This window comes from Ambystoma mexicanum, chromosome 7q, assembly GCF_040938575.1.
Source record: "Ambystoma mexicanum isolate Mex_15411 chromosome 7q, UKY_AmexF1_1, whole genome shotgun sequence".
Taxonomy (NCBI): Eukaryota; Metazoa; Chordata; class Amphibia; order Caudata; family Ambystomatidae; genus Ambystoma; species Ambystoma mexicanum.
In genome coordinates, this window is record NC_090941.1 from 552,889,027 (window position 1) to 552,907,419 (window position 18,393).

The window sequence follows — 18,393 nt, forward strand, 5'->3', positions numbered from 1 at the left end:
CATCGGGGGTAGAGTGAAAGAGGTTGCTACCCTCAAACTGTGTGTCCAATATGCGTTCCTGGACATTAGGGTTAAATTTAGAATCCAGAGATATCGATGTGGGCCACAGTGGACTCCATGATGTCCTGAGCTACCAGCTTGGCTTCTTCTAGACCTGCTTTGAAATGTGCCTGGCTCTGCACCGTAAGCTCTGGAAGGAAGTCCGCTATTTCCCGTCAAAGCCTCTGGTTGGCGGCTGCCAGCATGGCATCCGCCTCGGATTGGCGACGGTGCAGCGAGGCGTTGGGGTACAGTTTCTTCCTGTACGCCTCCAAGATCATCTCCTCTTTGCCTAGCAGCACCGAGGACTAGGTGGCCGAGGACGACTGAGGCTTAGAGCTAAGTGACGCCGCAATAATCACTGAAGAGTGCGGTTGAGGGTGCGCCGACAGCAAGAGTGGATCCACCCTCCATCTATCTATACTTGGCATTGAGGCGCCAACTGACAGGTTGGGGCAAGTGTGGTTTGAGCCACCCCTTCTTGGTCAAGGCAAAAATGTCCTCCTGCATCGGGATACCCATTTTGGTAGGGGGTCGTAGGGTGAGGACTTCTGCTTAGACCCCCTCCTCGGGCTGCTCGACCTGAGGAAGGCCCAGATATTCAGCCAAACCTGCAAGCCGTTGTGGTAGGCCTTTGCTGACGACGGCGTGTCAGGGTCCTCCTCCACCTCTGTGTCCACCACAGTGTCTGGCTAGTCTGGAGCGGGTGGAGGGATACTGGGCACCATGGGCTGTGGTGTGGAGACCAGAGCCGGAGGCTGGTGTGGAACTGCCTGTACTGTGGGAGGGAGGGGAGCCGGAATCAAAGGAGCTGGCAGGGGAGGCAGGGGCAGCGGGTGCTGTGCTGGGGCCTGTGTTATCGGAGCCATGGGAGGAATGACTATGGGCGCTGGTGGAGTGACCGCAGGTAGCAAGTCCCTGACTCCATCCCGCAAGATGGCCACCATCTGGGGGGTTCGCATCAACGCCAGGAGCCTTTCGAAGAACCTGTCTTCTGAGGCTGAAGAGGTGGCATGTGATATTGACGGAGTGGCTGGGGGCTGCTGGGGCCGGAGCGCACTGTGCCTAGGTTGCAAGGGAAACCTGCCCTGCTGATGGATAAACTGTAGGCCATGTACCCGACTGACACCAGTACCACCATGAAACTTGTTCTGCTCTGTTCCTAGGAGTGGCACCGGACGAGCAGCCATTTTGTCGAGCTGCGTGCCAAAGTCGTGGTGCATGGCTCCCTGGGCCCGGCCTCCTCCAAGACTCTTGGTGGTGGAGTCTTACTACCCTACCCTGCAACTCAGGCCTAGGCCTGGAAGGCGTATTGCCCTCGCCATTGTCGCCGGTAGTGCTGCATAACAGGCACCCCCTCAGACACTGAGCCGGTACTAGGGCGTTGCCCCTCGGGTGTACAGCCATTAAAATAACCTTGCGGTCCATCAGCACTGATTCTGGAAGAATCTGATGACCCCCTGGCCGCGAGGCCGGTAGCTGGACTTGCCGCAGTGCGTGTGCTGGTACAAGAACCCGAGAGGTTCCTCCCGCTCGGGCGTTTCCTCGGGAAGGAGTCGCCCTTACGGGGTGCGATGGAAGGGAGTAGTTTCTTACCTGTAACTCCATTTCTCCAGCATTGGTATCTTTCATGGATTCACATGCTTAGAATATTCCCCGTCGTCAGACTGGGAACCCTCGGTACACATATAAACTTCCGACACTTGTGTGTCCTATCCACATCGACGTCCTCTCTGGGGCCGTCCACGCAAGCCCCGTTGGACGTAATGGTATAAAAGGCCCTGCCCCCGTGGGTCCCGTCAGATTTCGGCCCCTCCAAAGTAGAAAAGGGGAACCTGCTTATGCACATATCTTGCACATTGCAATCCGGGGAGGCTGGAGGGCGCATGTGAATCCATGAAAGATACCAATGCTGGAGAAATGGAGTTACAGGTAAGAAACTACTCCCTTCTCCAGCATTGGATCTTTCATGGATTCACATGCTTAGAATAGATTGTATAGCAGTATCATCGAAGACGGAGGTGAGAATGCAATGTAACTTACTTTTACAAGAAACACTCTCAGTCCAAATATGTATATATATATGTGTGTAAGCAGCAACATATTTTCAGATATACATATATTCATAATACATAAATAAGATCAAGGCAACAAACATAGGCAAGGTAAGAGACAACAACTTCACCGTATTTGGCTTACCTCATTGAAACAGATGGCGCAGCACTGCCCTTCCCATCTGTACCTCATCCGCGTGCTGCCTTTCCAGGCAGTAATGGCGTGTAAACGTGTGTGGAACTGACCATGTCGCCGCCTGGCAGATGTCTGTCAGAGGAATTCCTGCCCATAGAGCCGCGGAGGAGGCTGTCGATCTCGTGGAATGGGCTCTGGGGTACCCTTGTAGGGGTCTCCCGGCCTTGGAGTGACTAAAAGCAATCGCCGAAGAGACCCATCGAGCCAGCCCTTGCTTGGAAATTGCCCTTCCTCTCGTCGACGGGCCATAGGCAATGAACAGCTGTCTGGTAGTTCTGAGTTCTTGCGTTCTTTGCAGATAAAATTTTAACGCCCTTTTCACATCAAGAGTATGAAGAGCCTTTTCCGCCGTCGACGAAGGGGACGCAAAGAAAGTAGGGAGAACAATGGTCGAGTGTTTGTGATAGACAGTCGGCACTTTCGGGATGAAAGTAGGATTAGTTGATAATATCACTTTGTCCTTAAAGAATCTCATATATGGAGGGTCTATGACTAACACCTCTAATTCCGACATTCTTCTAGCTGATGTAATGGCAATTAAGAAAGCCAGCTTCCACGATAGGAACTGCATGGATGAAGAGGACATTGGCTCGAAAGGAGGCTTCATTAAGGCGGCCAACACCACATTTAAACTCCACGATGGGGGGAACCGCTTCGTAGGGGGGAAAGTTCTAAAGAGACCCCTCATGAAATGTTTCACCAGTCTGTCACTGAATAATGGTGAGGACTGTCTCCTCCTCGTGAACCTTGAGATAGCCGCCAAGTGCACCTTGATGGATGACGAGGACAGTCCACTCTCAGCTAGGTGAAGAAGATACGGTAGAATTTGTTCTGGAGTTACTTCCAAAGGCCGTATTTCGTGCTGCGTTTGACACCACATACAGAACCTTCGCCATTTGCATATGTATGACTTGTTAGTCGAAGGAGCCCTAGCCGCCTGCAGAATTCTCCGACAATCTGACGAGACTTTCAAGCTGCCAAATTCTGAAAAGTCAGGAGCCAGGCAGTTAAGTTGAGGCTGTCCGGATTGTGATGCCACACCGTTCCATTGTCCCTGGACAGGAGACTCAGCACTTTCTGGAAGTTATCGGCTGTTTCAATGACAGATGTAGGAGGTCGGAAAACCATGGCTGTCTTGGCCAATACGGTGCCACTAGAATGACCCGGCATTTGTATCTGCGAATCCACTGGATTGTCCTCCGTATAAGGGGAAACGGAGGAAAGGCGTATAGGAACATGTCCGTCCACGGAAACGAGAACGCTTCCCCTAGGGATCCTTTCTGAGGCCATCTGCTCGCGAACTGTTCGCATTTCTTGTTGTCTTTCGTTGCGAAGAGATCGACTGAGGGGTGCCCCCACCTTTCGAAGACTTTTTGCAGCTGACTGGCGTCCATCTCCCACTCGTGTATCTGAGCCATGGTCCTGCTCAGGGAATCCGCTTGCACGTTCTTCACTCCTGGAAGATGGTGAGCCACTATAGATATGTTGTGTTTCAACGCCCAATGCCAAGCTTTTGAGCTTCCACAGAAAGGGTCCTGGATCTCGTGCCGCCTTGCTTTATCAAGTAGAACATGGCTGTCGTGTTGTCTGTCAGCACTCTTACTCTCGACCCTTTGATATGTGGGAGGAATGATTTCAAGGCCCATCTCACTGCTCTCAGTTCCAACACATTGATATGTAGGCGTGATTCGGTCGGAGACCATCTGTCCTGGGTTTGATGATTGTCCATGTGTGCTCCCCAGCCCGTTAGGGATGCGTCCGTGATGATGGTATTCTGAAATTCTGGTTCTTGTAGAGGAACCCCTCTGTCCAGGTTGTGAATGCTTTTCCACCACTGGAGGGAACGGATGACACCGTCGTCGTCGACGGTAATCCTGTCTGACCACCGGCCCGTGGCCTGCTTCCATCTGTCCGCCAGGAACTCCTGTAGAGGCCTCATGAACAATCAACAGTTTGCTACTAAGTGGATGCACGAAGCCATGGAGCCTAGGATTGCCACATAGTTCCTTACGGAAAGTGTGCCCTGTAGGCGAAGCTGATTCGTTAGTTGATCGATCTTCGATATTCTGTCTAGGGAAGGTTTCACTATTCCCGAATGGGTTTCGAATTGAGCCCCCAAGAACTTTAAGCTCCTTGAAGGCCTTAGAGAAGACTTTTCGAAGTTCACTGCGAACCCCAGTCGTTGCAGAAGCCGTAAGGTGGCCTGTACGCTGTCGTTGGTCGACGCCGAGGAGGATCCCCTCACAAGCCAGTCATCGAGATACGGGTATACATGATGCCCTTTCTTTCGCATCCAGGCTGCCACGGGTGCCAAACATTTTGTGAACGTTCTTGGGGAGGATTTTAGACCAAACGGGAGCACTGCAAATTGGTAGTGTGTCTGACCTACCATGAACCTCAGAAACCTCCTGTGTTTTTGACACACAGGAATGTGGAAGTACGCGTCCGGTAGATCTAGAGAGGCCAAAAAATCGCCCCCTTGGACGGATCTGATCACTTCCTGCAGTGTAAGCATTTTGAATTTTTGACTCTGTAAGGTCTTGTTGAGGTCTCGTAGGTCGAGAATGGGACGCCATTTTCCGTTCGGCTTTTTTACCACAAAACACCGCGAGTACACCCCTTGGCCTTTCTGCGATGCAGGGACTAACTCTATGGCACCTTTTTGTAACATGAGTGCTGCTTCCTGCAGCAAAATGCTTAGATGTGGTTGAGATAGATGTATGGGTGGACATTTTGGAGGTTTGCATTTGAATAGTAGAGAATGTTCGTACCTCACTGTGTCTAAAACCCACTGATCTGTTGTGATGGTCTCCCATTCCTTGACGCAGCTTGACACTCTTCCTCCCAGAACGGTGCGCTTCCCGTCATTGTTGGTCTTTCTGTTTGTTCGTCGACGACGAATAAGTTGGTCGTCTCTTGGATGACTGGAAGTTTCTGCGCCGGCTTGAGTTTTGAGAGGCGCGTCTATATCCTTGGGAAGGATATGCCGATCTGCCAAAGGATGTATCCCTGGTTGCAGAAAATCTTGAGTTGCCAGATGCTCCTCTAAAGGGACGAAAGGAACGAAAGTGTTTACCACTCTGGAGAGAACCCAACGAGCGTACTGTTTCCAAATCTTCCTTCATGCCCTTCAAGGCCTCGTCCACCTTTTCTCCGAAAAGAAGATCACCTTCGAAGGGCATGTCCAACACTTTATACTGTACTTCGGGCCTGAAGTTGGTGCACTTAAGCCATGCCTGGCGTCTTAGAACAACCCCGTTATTTATCTGTTTAAAGCCCGAATCTGCCAGGTCCACCGCTATGTTAATAGCATGATTCGAAGCTTCTTCGCCTTCTCGTACCAGGGACATCGCCGTTCTTCTATGTTCCCCCGGGAGGTGGTCCAGAATAGGAGCAAGTCTGTGCCACATCTCCCTGTCATACCTGGCCACAATTGCAAGGGAGTTGGCTGCTTTCACAGTTGCAGCGCCCACGGAAAGAACCTTCTTACCAAACACGTCTTGGCGTCTTGCCTCATTATCCGGAGGGGTAGAGCATTTATGTTGGGCCTTTGCTTTCCTCGTCGCCGCTGCCGACACCACTGAGTCAGGTGTAGGTTGAGCCGAAAGACACTTCGGGGTAGAATCTGGTACTTTAAATTTCTTTTCGATGCGGCTTTGACAGCCGGTTCAGAAAACGGGTGACGCATGGTTTGAACACCTTCTTTCCAGACATGGTCTAAAATGGGTATTGAGAATATTGAACGTCTATTCTTACCCATATGGTCAAAAAGGAAGCAGTCCTTTTTCTCCTCCTGCTGGACCAGGCCAAACTCCTTGCACGCTTTTTCCATCATAGAATGAAAGGCACCTATATCGTCCAGTGGAGATGGGTGAGTGGGACTCTTTGGTGTTTCCAGTTCCACATCCGAAACCCAGGATGGATCCCTAGACGGCGAGAGGGAGAGATCTGATGCTGACCCACGGTCAGATAAAGAGTCTGAGAGCTCACCCTCCTCTTGGACTGCTGGAGTAGTCGGAACTCCGATCGTTCTGGTCGGGCGGTGTGAAGGGCCGGGCTCGTCGACGGGGGAGGTCGACGGTACAGGTGGAAGTCTTTCATCCAGCGATTTCAGCAGCGAGTGTAAGGAGGACAGGACCTCCATGGACTGGGTTGCTTGAGAGCTTGGAGGTTGGGTAAACACCTGAGAGCAGGTTGCTCCTGATGGTGACTTGGCTCGTAGACCAAGGTCTTCCGGGCCCGCAATTCTGAAGGCGTCGTCTTCTTTCGAGGAAATAGATACTGCCTGTTCCTGCAGCAATGTGTCAGGCAACCTCATATCAAAAACTTCTGGTCTCCAGGCCAGAACTTCGGTCGACGAGGACATCGTCGCCGTCGTCGTCATTGGATTGATGACGGGGGAAACCAACTGCGTTAGCGGCAGTGAGGACACTGACTGGTTCGTCGTCGTCGACGGTGGGCCTGCAGGTGGCTTAGGCGGTCCCGCCTTCACCGCGCTCTCCCTGCGTTTATCCGATTCTCTACTCGTGGCAGATCTATGATGATCGCCCGAGGAGGATTTAGGCCTCTCCTCTCCTTTCTTCGACGAAGCTGATGAAGATGTCTTTCTTGCAGATTCTTTTGAAGAGTCCTTAGAAGAGTGGCTTCGTGGAACATCCTTTTCCGCTGGTCGAGTCTTCTTAGCCGGAGGTTCCGACGAAGTTGAGCGGCGAGGGGCCCCCGATGTTTTCGCCGAGGCCACGCTACGCACAGAGCCAACCTCCGACTGAGGTTACGCTCCCGCCCTGTCATTTAACCACGATACCAGCCGCCGATTCCGATCTTTCAGGGTTTTCTGGGAAAAACCTTTACATATATCACACTGGTCTGCTGAGTGGTGAGGGTGGAGGCAATAAATACAATCTAAATGGCCGTCCCCCTCGTAAACCTTCTTCAATCCGCACGTGGCACACGGGCGAAAGAGAGGTTTGCCCGACATTCTGATAAGAATAATAAACTTGCGGGAGTTCGTGCGAGTAATTTCAACAAAATCTAGAAAGTAGAGACTACGCGAGGAGACCCCACTATCTTTGGAGACGGTTGAAATCTGACAGGACCCGCGGGGGCGGGGCCTTTTATACCATTACGTCCAACGGGGCTTGCGTGGACGGCCCCGGAGAGGACGCAGATGTGGATAGGACACACAAGTGTCGGAAGTTTTTTCCTATAGGAAACGACTATATATGTGTACCGAGGGTTCCCAGTCTGACGACGGGGAATATTCTAAGCATGTGAATCCATGAAAGATCCAATGCTGGAGAAAATATCAGCCCTCCCTTGGGCCTCGATCTCCGTTTGACGAAGTTCTTCAAGTCCTCTGGAGACGACCTTTCGAAGAGCTCCCTCCACCTAGTTAGCCTGTTCTTCAGTGCGTGTGGAGCCAGTGCGTCGCACGCAGTACAACCTTCCCAGCCTTGGTCAGGGCCAAGGCAGAGGAGGCAAAGAGTGTGGGGGTCAGATGTAGGGAAGTGCCCCTCGCAGGCTGGACACCTGCTAAAGCCCGCTGAAGTCCACATGTGACAGGGAGGAGCGTGACGCCAGAGGACCGAATAACTGAATGGCAAAAAAAAAAAAAAAGACAGAAGAAGAATCCGGGGAAGAGCGTGCAGTATTACATGGCCGAAGCCAAACCAGGAGCGCTGGTGACATCGGTGTTCCTGTCGAGGCGGAAAAGGGGACTGAGGTGTGGCACATGCTCTCAGGGCCGCACACCCGCATGCCTATAAATTCAAAGGGGAAAAAGTTTTTTTCTGGTGAAAAAGGTTCTGTCGCTCATCCCTAGGAAGGGACGCCCATGCAGTATGGACGAAAGGGGATGGGATGTAACCCTTTCAAGACAAACCCAGCACTGACTGGAGCACATTTCATTTGTTCTAATCATACAGAGTCTATTGAACCAGTCCAACCTCACTATTGTACATGTACAATTTGAGAAGCAGTAAATAAACGATGCAAATTATCAACTGCACGCAAATTACGGATGCTGAAATGTTAGCAGCAAATTAACCTCCCACTCCCACCATCGCCTGGGGAGGCTGCATTAACTTCACTGCAGGCTCGGGGGTTGGGTCCCTTGCTTAACATAGAGCAGGAAATACGAGATTGTTTGATGCAACCTCTTCCATCCAAGGGTTCCACTAAAGTACAAACAAAGAAGATTACATCCTTCTTTACACCGATTGATGTGGGTGCCACGAAGGCCATGAGTGATGGGTTGGTTATTCCCTCTGAATTATCTTTTCAGTTGGTTAAGTCCGCACTCCCAAGAACATGGTTGTTACATAGAAGATGGGAGTATAATGGGACAGAGCCGGCCATTTCTCCTTCAAAATCCAATACGAATACTAATGATCTAAGTTTTCTGAACATTTCTCTGGACTTGGCATAGAGACATGCCCCTGACTTAGATTCATCCATATCCTCTATTGACTATACCCTGCCCTTCTTGGCATCAAGAAGGATTTAATCTGTAATGAGGAAAATGGACCAGAGAAGTGGTGAACCTTCTGATCAGATATTAGTGGAGATCAATTAGGTGCTATGCAAACTTCTGTACCTCTTTATGAGTGGAAACAAAGACAAACTCTGTCCTTCAAGAATCTTTGCTATTTAAAATTGACATAAAAATACATGCTTCAGCGAAATAATTTTTGCTCAACCAAAAACTCCAGAAACCTGAGGTTCAAGCAAGTGAGATGACTATAATTCGAGATATGGTAAAGGAAATGGGGCCAGAAGCCCGGTCCAGGATGACCTGGAAGCGGATGTGGTATCTTCAAAGCAGGCGCAATGCATTACTAATTCTGATGATCCAATGGTCAACTGTGTAATTTCCACACCTAACGAAGTACCTGGACCTTCTAATGACTATGTCCTTAACAGCGAGGTAGCCTGTTCTTCTATGGATGGGTCAATTTGACAACACACGTTAACATTTTGGGGAAGATCCTCTCCATCTCTTGATTATAAGTGTGTATTGGCATACACGTATTTGTGGTCTGGAGGAAGCCCTCAATCATATTACATTTTGTGCCAATGATTGGAACGAGGTATATGCGGGTGGTCATTACCCTAGTGGGAGATTTAAATTCTGAGTATCAACTTTAGTCCCTGGGTTGATTGTGATCCGCTTAGAGACCAACAAAATCATAAACATAATGGTAGAATGTGGAGGGTTTGGGAGGTATTGGGTTGGCCCCACTGAATGGTACCATTTTTGATGATATTTCGAATCGACTGACCTGATCAAACGGTGTTGTGCATTCGACTATTGATTATATTTTTGTGGGAAGACAACTGTCTGAGAAACGTATTCTATTAAGTGTGCCTGTGGAATGAAGACAATGGAGAGCTAGGTCCTAAAGATGTAACTATCAACACAGCAGGTAACAGTATATAATGGAATTCTGGCACTGTCTCCAAGGTGAACGATTCCCTTGTGAATCTTTTGACTTTTGACTGGAAATATAACACCTTTACGGTGGATAACACTGAAGGATTTGTGAGTCTTCTAGAGTCTAGCTTGACAACAAAGAAACAGGGTGGGATTGGTAAAACTAAGAAACATCGCCATGTCTACAACGAGGAGGTAGCCGGTAGAAAAAAGTGACATGAGAATGGCTATTAGACAGATATGGGATAATGCTGGTTTATTATCCATGGGTGGGGGAGGGGTCAGCAGTCCTACAGGAACTGGCTACGTAACAGGGGGACGCTAAGGCTATGTTGTCCAATTTGCACAATAGAAATGTGCATGTTTTTGGGAGGCTTATTAATGAATTGGACATATCTCAGCCTACCAAACAAAACAACGCAGTATCCGAGAACGATTGGGTGGCTCCTTTTCAAACTTTATATACCCAACCCACAGGGAAGGTTTTTAGCCATAGTTATAACCAATATGGAAAAGTCACAACTACAACGTTTAACTAACTGGGAGAATGTACTTTAAGTAAATAACAAGATCAGTACTTCCTGTGCTCCTGGCCCAGATAAGAGTTCAAATTCTTTGTTTAAGTGCGAACCGGCAGCTTGGGCAACGGCATTGTCATTGAGAACCGACTCCTTTCCGGACTCCTGGTCATCAGCACACATTGTGCCCATATAGAAAAAGGGAGCTAGATCCGAACCCGCAAACTGTAGACCCATAGCCATTTTGGATGCCAACAGCAAGGTCTTTGCTACCATTCTATTAACGCACCTTGAGCTGTGGGCAAATGAAACTGGAAGAATTGGGAAAAGGCAGATTGGGTTCAGGAGTTCAAAAGAGGTGGAACGAGGATACAGTTCAGTAGAAAAATGTAATTTATTTAAACATATTGTATTTAAAAAGTCGCCTCAGCTGGCTCATGATTTCATAGTAGCACCTTGATCATATGATCATACAGATAAAAACACCATCACAATATACATACCCTCCCAGGCCCAACTGGGGTCTTTCCTCTCCTATCTCTCTCTCTACTTGTGGTGTACCCCGGGAGTCTAACCTCCCTCGCTGGTCTTCAAGCGCTGCCTGGTACCTCTTGCCCACTGTATCTCTACTTCCTGCTCCAATTTTCAATGCTATGCAGACGACGTGCAGCTCTCTTTCAAGCTCCCCTCATCCACCTCGGCTTCTTCTCTCCTACCAGACTGTTTGGCTGCAATTCAGGAATGGTGTGCCACAAACAATCTCTGCCTCAATGCTATTAAGACTGAGATCCTCCACATTGGGACACCCAATCCCTCCTTTCCTTTCTCTCTCTGGCCGCCCACTCTGGGCCTCTTTCGGCTCCTTCCTGTGAGGCTAAGAATCTTGGTGTCATATTCAACTCCACCCTCTCCTTCTCTCCTCGCATCTCTGATGTCTCTAAGAAATCAAACTATCAACTGCACCTCCTAAGAGGCATTCTTCATTTTCTCAGTTTCCCCCAGAAGCTCACTGTCTACAGAGCTCTGGCCCTCTCTAGGCTGGACTACTCCATCAGCCACTTTCTAAATCTTCCTGCGTCTACTCTACGACCTTTACTACTTATCCAGAACATGACTGCACGACTCAAGCCCATGGATCGTATATCTCAAGCTCTGAAATCTCTTCACTGGCTCCCCGTGGCTGAAAGGATCAACTTCAAGACCCTGTTCATCGTCCAGAAGGCTTTCTGGGGTCTGGGACTGCTCTAGCCCCAACTTTCTCTTCCAAAACATGTTCCTTCCTGAGCTCTCCGTTAATCCACCTCCAACCCTCTGGGGGTCAGACGCTTCTCCAAGTAGAGCGTTGGGGAGCAGATCTATCTCCTCGGCTGGGTCCTCCCACTGGAACAGCCTCTCTGCTGCTATCAAACTTTAGCAGAACCAGCTCTGGTTCAAGAAGCAACTGAAGACCTTAGCTTTTTGCTTTCTCTCTTCCTCTCCCATGCTGATGTACCCGACTGCTCCACGCACTGGTCACCTGGTCACCCTCTGAACTCAGGCCCAGGCTACTGCATGTCCAGTTGTCCTTGCACTGCCTCCGGGCTCCAAATAACTTAAGGGTCTGTATCTGCAATCCTACAGTCTCTTCGCTCTGCACTTATGAGCCACCCGCTGGCTGCACTTGTGAATTAACTGCACTTCCCCTCCCCCTGACACTTCTCCCATTCTCTCTTTCCCACACTTGCGCGATCTGAATGCCACAAGGTCTAGTAGGATTGTTATTTTGTCCTCCCTTTGTTTCTCCCTCCTTGTCTTGTCGCGCCAAGAAACACAGGCGTGTTGTAAATGCCATATATCAGGGTAGACGCACACTATGGTAAATTATCCCTGCAGCCATGAGTAAAGTATTATGAGGGGAAGATCATCCCAAAGATACCATATGGGATGTATGTGGTACACCTCATCAATCCTATAATATTTGCCTACTCTTGAGGTTCTGATTTGGAGGAGGGCTTTGCGTCTCCAAGGCTGGGTGCCTATTTTCGCCATGAGATATGAGTTGGTTATCGTCTTACTGAAAGCAAGAGTACACTGGAAATGCCTTTCACTTCTGAGGAAGATTTTGTGCCCCCCTGAAGGTTCCTTATTTGTCCTAAAATTGATTCTGGAGGAGAAAGGAAATGTGTTAGTACAAGATATATATGAGCTATGATGTGCCATTCTCATTAAATCTGGAAGCTCAATGAAAGAACTAATGGAAAATCCAACTAAAGTCAAACAGACTCTATTCAACCAGGATTGGATTAATACCATGCAAGTATGCATATGTACAAGTCTCTAAGACATTTGCATGAGGATCATAAAAAACTGGGGTCTTTAACACCCTATTTAGCAATCTACCCATATAAATATACTTGCTATGGGTGAAACTGGTTTGGAAATGCTGATCCGAAGGTCATACTACATCAACAGTAGTCGCGGTAAGTGGCTTCTTAATACTTCTTAAGTTTGAAACGACAAGCGACATCTAATTCAGCCATGGTTATCCTCTCCTCTATATAGTGGTTAAATCCTGCGAGTGTGCCTTTCTGCTTCATTTCCTTTTGTCAATAAGTTGCGATTGTGAAGGATACATTTTATTTTAATTTTATTTTTATTTTTCGGAAAATCTTATACTTGTATATTTTTTGTTGTATTATTGTTGAGTACACTGAAATGGTTTGTATTCTTATTCTTTCTTATTTAAATCTGAATGCTATTTAAATGCTAAAGGTTCACTTTTCTTTTTAACCAAATAAAAAATGTTTTGCTCATCTACAATTTTGCCAATGGGAGTAGTGAGAGTGGCATACACAAATCAATAGCAATGACAGTATGAAATCATGTGCTGCATAGTGCAGGGGAAAGTTATCAGTGTGTATATGTGTTAGGAACTAAAAACAGACCTACTGAAAGATTAACACAAATGCAGCATGGTCATTTTCATCACTACATGGATTTACTTTGTGCATGTCAAGCAAAAACAGTTTGCCCCATATAACAACAGAGCACAGAGTTGATGTATTTGTTGGAAGCAACTCCTTACCTTAACAGCCATTGCTTCAGCGTCTTCAGTGTTTTCTAAAGGTTTTTCATAGGTCTTCCCTACTTTGGCAACAAAATCCTTTACCGTTTCACACAATACCCTTTAAATAAAACAGGAAAAAGGAATGTAAAAAAACACTGATCAAGTTTTTATGAACAGCACTTTGGAATAATGCGATTGTTATGAATTCAATACTAATTGTTACAAATGATAATTTGAACTACTTATCACAGCATATCAACAAAGGACCGAACCACGAATTACACTTAAGCATGGGCTAGCCTCATAACACATTGGGACAGGTAATCATGGACTTGAAACAATACAATTCCTGTTCTCATTTTATTTAGGTGTTTATTGCGTGCACCCTTCAGGAAGCAACAGCTGCTATGCACTGGTATGGGTTACAGGAATACATTAGATGGTTACGGGGAACAGGGCTTACAATCTATCTTTTATTGATCACATGCCATTTATGGTTACGTGTATATTTTACATTTACAGATTAGAGGGGAATTTACAGGATTCCTGAAAGTAGGTTCAGGATTTGAACACAGACTGGGCTGCACAGGGTAGCCATCAGGATGCATTCTGGGTTTTCCCGAATCGAGTAGTAATAACTTAAAGGTTGTGAAGAAGGTGCCGGGCCCAAAAGGAAGGGTCTGGATTTAATTTCTGAATTGCATGAGGTCGAGGGCATATCTGATGTTGATTGATATGAGTGACAGTCAGTCAATGCAGACTGAGAATTAGTGCCCGGTTTCTTTCTTATTTTACATTTCTGTTGCTTTAGTCTGGCTAGTTCCTGACTTCTGATGATGTGTTGACTTATCCGAGATAGTGAGTTTGTCTTCTAAGTGAGAAGAAGCATGCATTCTGAAATGTTTTTGTATGTGGTGAAGCAAGTTTTGAAAAGGATGCATACTTGGAGTAGCAAGTGAATTTGAATGAGTGCAGGCGTTATGTGGTTGCATCTGTGCAGATTGTTGATTTGGCAGTCAGCAGCATGGAGAATGTCTCATAGGTGCTGGTGTGGTGTTCAGTAGGCCTGTAAGCAAGTGAGATAGCACTACGAGATGGTGGATCTGAACCCTTAGGCCCTTTTACTCAAATTAACATGTCGTACTATGGATGGGACACAGAATAACTTCTCAAACTACACAAAAAGATCGACTCAGGAAGTTGTCAAATAACACTGTTGTATTAACAATTATCTAAAACAGGGAGTACAATGGAAATCAACGGACACCGTAAAGCATGATCTCAGCGATTGTTACAAAAAAATCACACCTTTATAGCAAAAACTAATCATTTGCGACATCATACTATGTGGCAAATTAAGAAAACCTACATGGGATTGCGGTTGGCTCAAGGGGAACATCTAAGTATACTTCTATTGGCGGATGGGACTGTGATTGGGTCTCTATAGTTAGGTGGGCCACTCATGCCCTCCCTTTGTGCAAGTCATCTTCAACAATAATTGAAAACACAACTCCTCATTAGCTCTTAAACTATAAGGCTCTTCGTTATACAGGCCTCTATAATTGGTTGGCACGCTTGTACCCTTCTGGAACATTTGATGCTCCAGCAGCATGTAAGCTGGTACCCCAGGTGCTGGTGAGTGGACTTGACCTTATCTTCCCGCCCAATTAGCCTGCCATCTCTCTCCTCACTCATGCCGTCTGCCATTCACATTGTGTTTGAAATTGGCCTTGCAGTAGCTCCTCGTCTCTGGGAATGTATGGGAGCGTGAGCACTTGCTATCTTCAGTCCGGTACACAATGCTCTTCATCTATTTTCATCCTCAGTTAACGTGATCAAAGACCGTCCCTTCCTTTCTTGAGCAGGAGCTCACCACACTCGCCGCTTTGTGCTGCAGGAGCAGCACACCTACACTGGGATCCGTACAAGCTCGGAGGTAAGCTCCAGGCATGATCACACTGACTTGAAGCTTTTTGCTCCGTGCTTGAATCTCACGATCTGCCGTGGATTCAGCTGCGTTATTCTGCAATCCGGCGCTTCCACATATAGAAGCGTAGCATTTGCCAACAGCTGATCGCTTCCCCCGCCGCATCTACCGTGATACACACGAGGCATTTCCACTACAAGATGGCCGCCTCCCAGATGCAGCCCTCTGCCTGTTGATGTCCGCTCCCCCTGCCTGACTTCCCTTGGCCCGGATTGGCCAATCAGCTCTACTACTCTACCACCCAATAGCCGGCAGGCTATTAGCCGGCCAGCGAAGTAAGGCCAATAAAGAAGGCCTTGCACTGACGGAGCTGACAGAGCGCCACAGGCGCTAGGGGGCGCCATGCTGCCCGAACACCCATTGTTCCACCTTGATTCTTAGTTGAGTCCCAAATGACCCTAATATCAAAAAACTCTGCAAAGATCCTCACCAAGTATACCATGCACCCTAAAAATGGCCTCCAACTTTACTGACCCTTGCCAGCCCCTATTGGCCCTTAACTGTGTATGCCTTTTGCCAGCCCCTAGCAGCCCCTAACTGCATGTTTTTTGCCAGCCCCTAGCGGCCCATGAATGTGTATGCCTTTTGCCAGACCCCTGCTCCACTGATACTACACTAGTGAACTGCCCAACTGGTCCTGCACAAACACTATCCTGCAACTGTTTACTAATGCATTCCTCAGCTTCCCACCTTACACCGCCTACACCTCTCCTCTCCCCTTCCTCCATCTTCCTTATTACTCTCTCTCTCTGGGCCAGCAGCAGCCTGCTCCCTGCACACACAGGCCTCACAACATCACCAGACACCATGCACTTTGCCTCATCCACAACACTACACAACTCATTAAACCTTTGCACCATTAACCCGCCTGGACACTCCCTTGGGCGTTACAGACTAAGAACCAAGCGTTCCACCACCCACAAACAGCAGAAACATCAAGCTCAGATATCGCACCCACATAACATTCTTACACTCACACCTCCCTGTCCACGCACACATCCCCTACCACCCGGCGCCCAAACCTACACCCCAACCTCACTCACCCATACATGCACCCTCCACCTCGCTTCCCTTGAACACCGGCGCTTGCGATACTTCACCAGCCAATCTGACCCTTAATTGCGCACTCATTAATGCACTCTCCATCCATGCCCATGCTATGGAGATCAATGACCTCATCACCACCCACAAATTAGACATACTAGCCATATCCGAAACATGGCTCCATGAAGCAACTCCCTTAGACAGGACCGCAATACCGCCCTCATCTATAAAATCTCCTTGGCCATTAGACTGTGTAACCAACAATGGGACAACAACACAGATCTTCTCTATGCTAAACTGGCTCTCTTCCCCAAATTAACCATTAACCTCATAGTCGCATACAGACCACCAGGATCCTCCCCAGACTACCATAAGCAACTCCTCCAAATCATAGGCAGCTACCTGAACAGCTCCACTAAAACCATCCTACTTGGTGACCTAAATCTGGGACCCCAAGGATAAGGCTGCCACATACTTAGCCAAGGATCTCTCCCACATGGGGTTCCAACACAAAGTCACCAGACCAACCCACTGCAAAGGCCAGTCCATCGACTGGATAGCAGATCATAACTGCTCATCGGCCATCGCCTCCATCTCAGCCCTCCCTTGGACGGATCACTATTTCATCCAATTCTCCATCCCAACCACACCCACCCGGAAAACTCTTATGTCCCCCCCGCCAAAGTGAGAAGCTCCAAAAAACTCACGGCTACTAACCTCGCTCTGCTTCTTGATATCACTGAACTGAAGAATCCTTTTAACCAAGATCCCACCTCTCTCACCAACCTTTACAACAAGGCTCTCGCCCAAGCCATTGACTATCACCCCACTGGAAGAATAAAAAAATCCATGCACTCCAACTCCTGGTTCTCAGAAGAACTATCGGCATTACGCACCAAGAAACGAAAAGCCCTATCCAATTGGCAATCTACACCCAACCAATCCTCTCTCAACGATCTCAAAGAAATCTCACGGACCTACAAAAATGCCATATTCAAAGCCAAATCCGAATCATTTAATCAGAGAATTACCAAAGCTAGTTCCAAATCTAGAGAAATATTCTCTATATTCAAAGAACTCACCACTCCAGAGTCCAGCCCTGACGAAATCATCAAGGATGAAGCATGGTGCACAGGCACCCAGACAGCCCTCCTTAATAAAGTGAAAATGCTCCAAGACAAAATAGCATCTCAACATAAAGCACTCAACACCCCCCCCAATGTCCCCCTGACTCCCCTCTCACATCCCTCTCCCGCAAATACCCCTATTTGCCTTCAGAGAAGTTACTGAGCTAGAAGTCTCCGCCCTACTCAAAAATATCAAACCTTCCACATGCAAAGGGGACATATGCCCACCCACCATCAGCAAAGAGTGCTCAGAAGCACTCACCCCCATCATCACAGCTTTCATCAATGCCTCTTTCTCCTCAGGAACCATACCTCAATGCCTAAAAGAAGCCTGGCTTCGCCCACTCTTAAAAAAACCCTCATTAGATCCCACTGCCCCTAACAACTATCGCCCCATCATCACTGTCCCCTTCCTCCTCAAAATCCTAGACAAAGCCACCCATAACCAAATACAGCAATACCTCGAAACCCATGCTATTCTAGGTAGAAGATAATCGGGATTCCGCAAAGGCCATGGAACCGAAACTGCCCTCCTAGATCTAAAGAATCAAATCACCAGTATAATGGAAACAGGCAAGCCTGCCCTCCTCCTACTACTCTATCTCTCCGCAGCGTTTGACTTAGTCGACCATGGCATCCTCATATCTCACCTATTCAATGCTGCTCACTTTTCCCACAAAGCAACTACTTGGATCACCTCATTTCTAAAAGGTAGAGCCATGAAAGTGTGATCTGACCAGGCCAACGCTCCCCGACCACCATAAACTGTGGAGTTCCACATGGGTCGTGCACCGCACCAACCCTCTACAACCTCTTCACTAAACCCCTCTTTGACTTACTGGACTCTCTCGGCATAGCCTACACAAACTATGCCAATGACACACAAGTCCTCCCACCCTCTCAGGAGACTATATCCAGGACAAAGAAGCACTCCTCAACATCTACACCAC

At 48.0% G+C, this 18,393-nt stretch overlaps 1 protein-coding gene across 3 annotated transcripts in view; it reads right to left on the bottom strand.

Moving 5' to 3' along the window:
- DGKH (diacylglycerol kinase eta) overlaps positions 1 to 18,393 on the bottom strand; it is a 1,951,678-nt gene that overhangs the window by 702,860 nt on the left and 1,230,425 nt on the right. For all 3 annotated transcript variants that reach the window (XM_069640477.1, XM_069640476.1, XM_069640478.1), the window contains one exon: positions 13,304 to 13,403. In XM_069640477.1, coding sequence (XP_069496578.1) covers positions 13,304 to 13,403 — 100 coding nt within the window. The remainder of the gene's footprint in view (positions 1 to 13,303; positions 13,404 to 18,393) is intronic.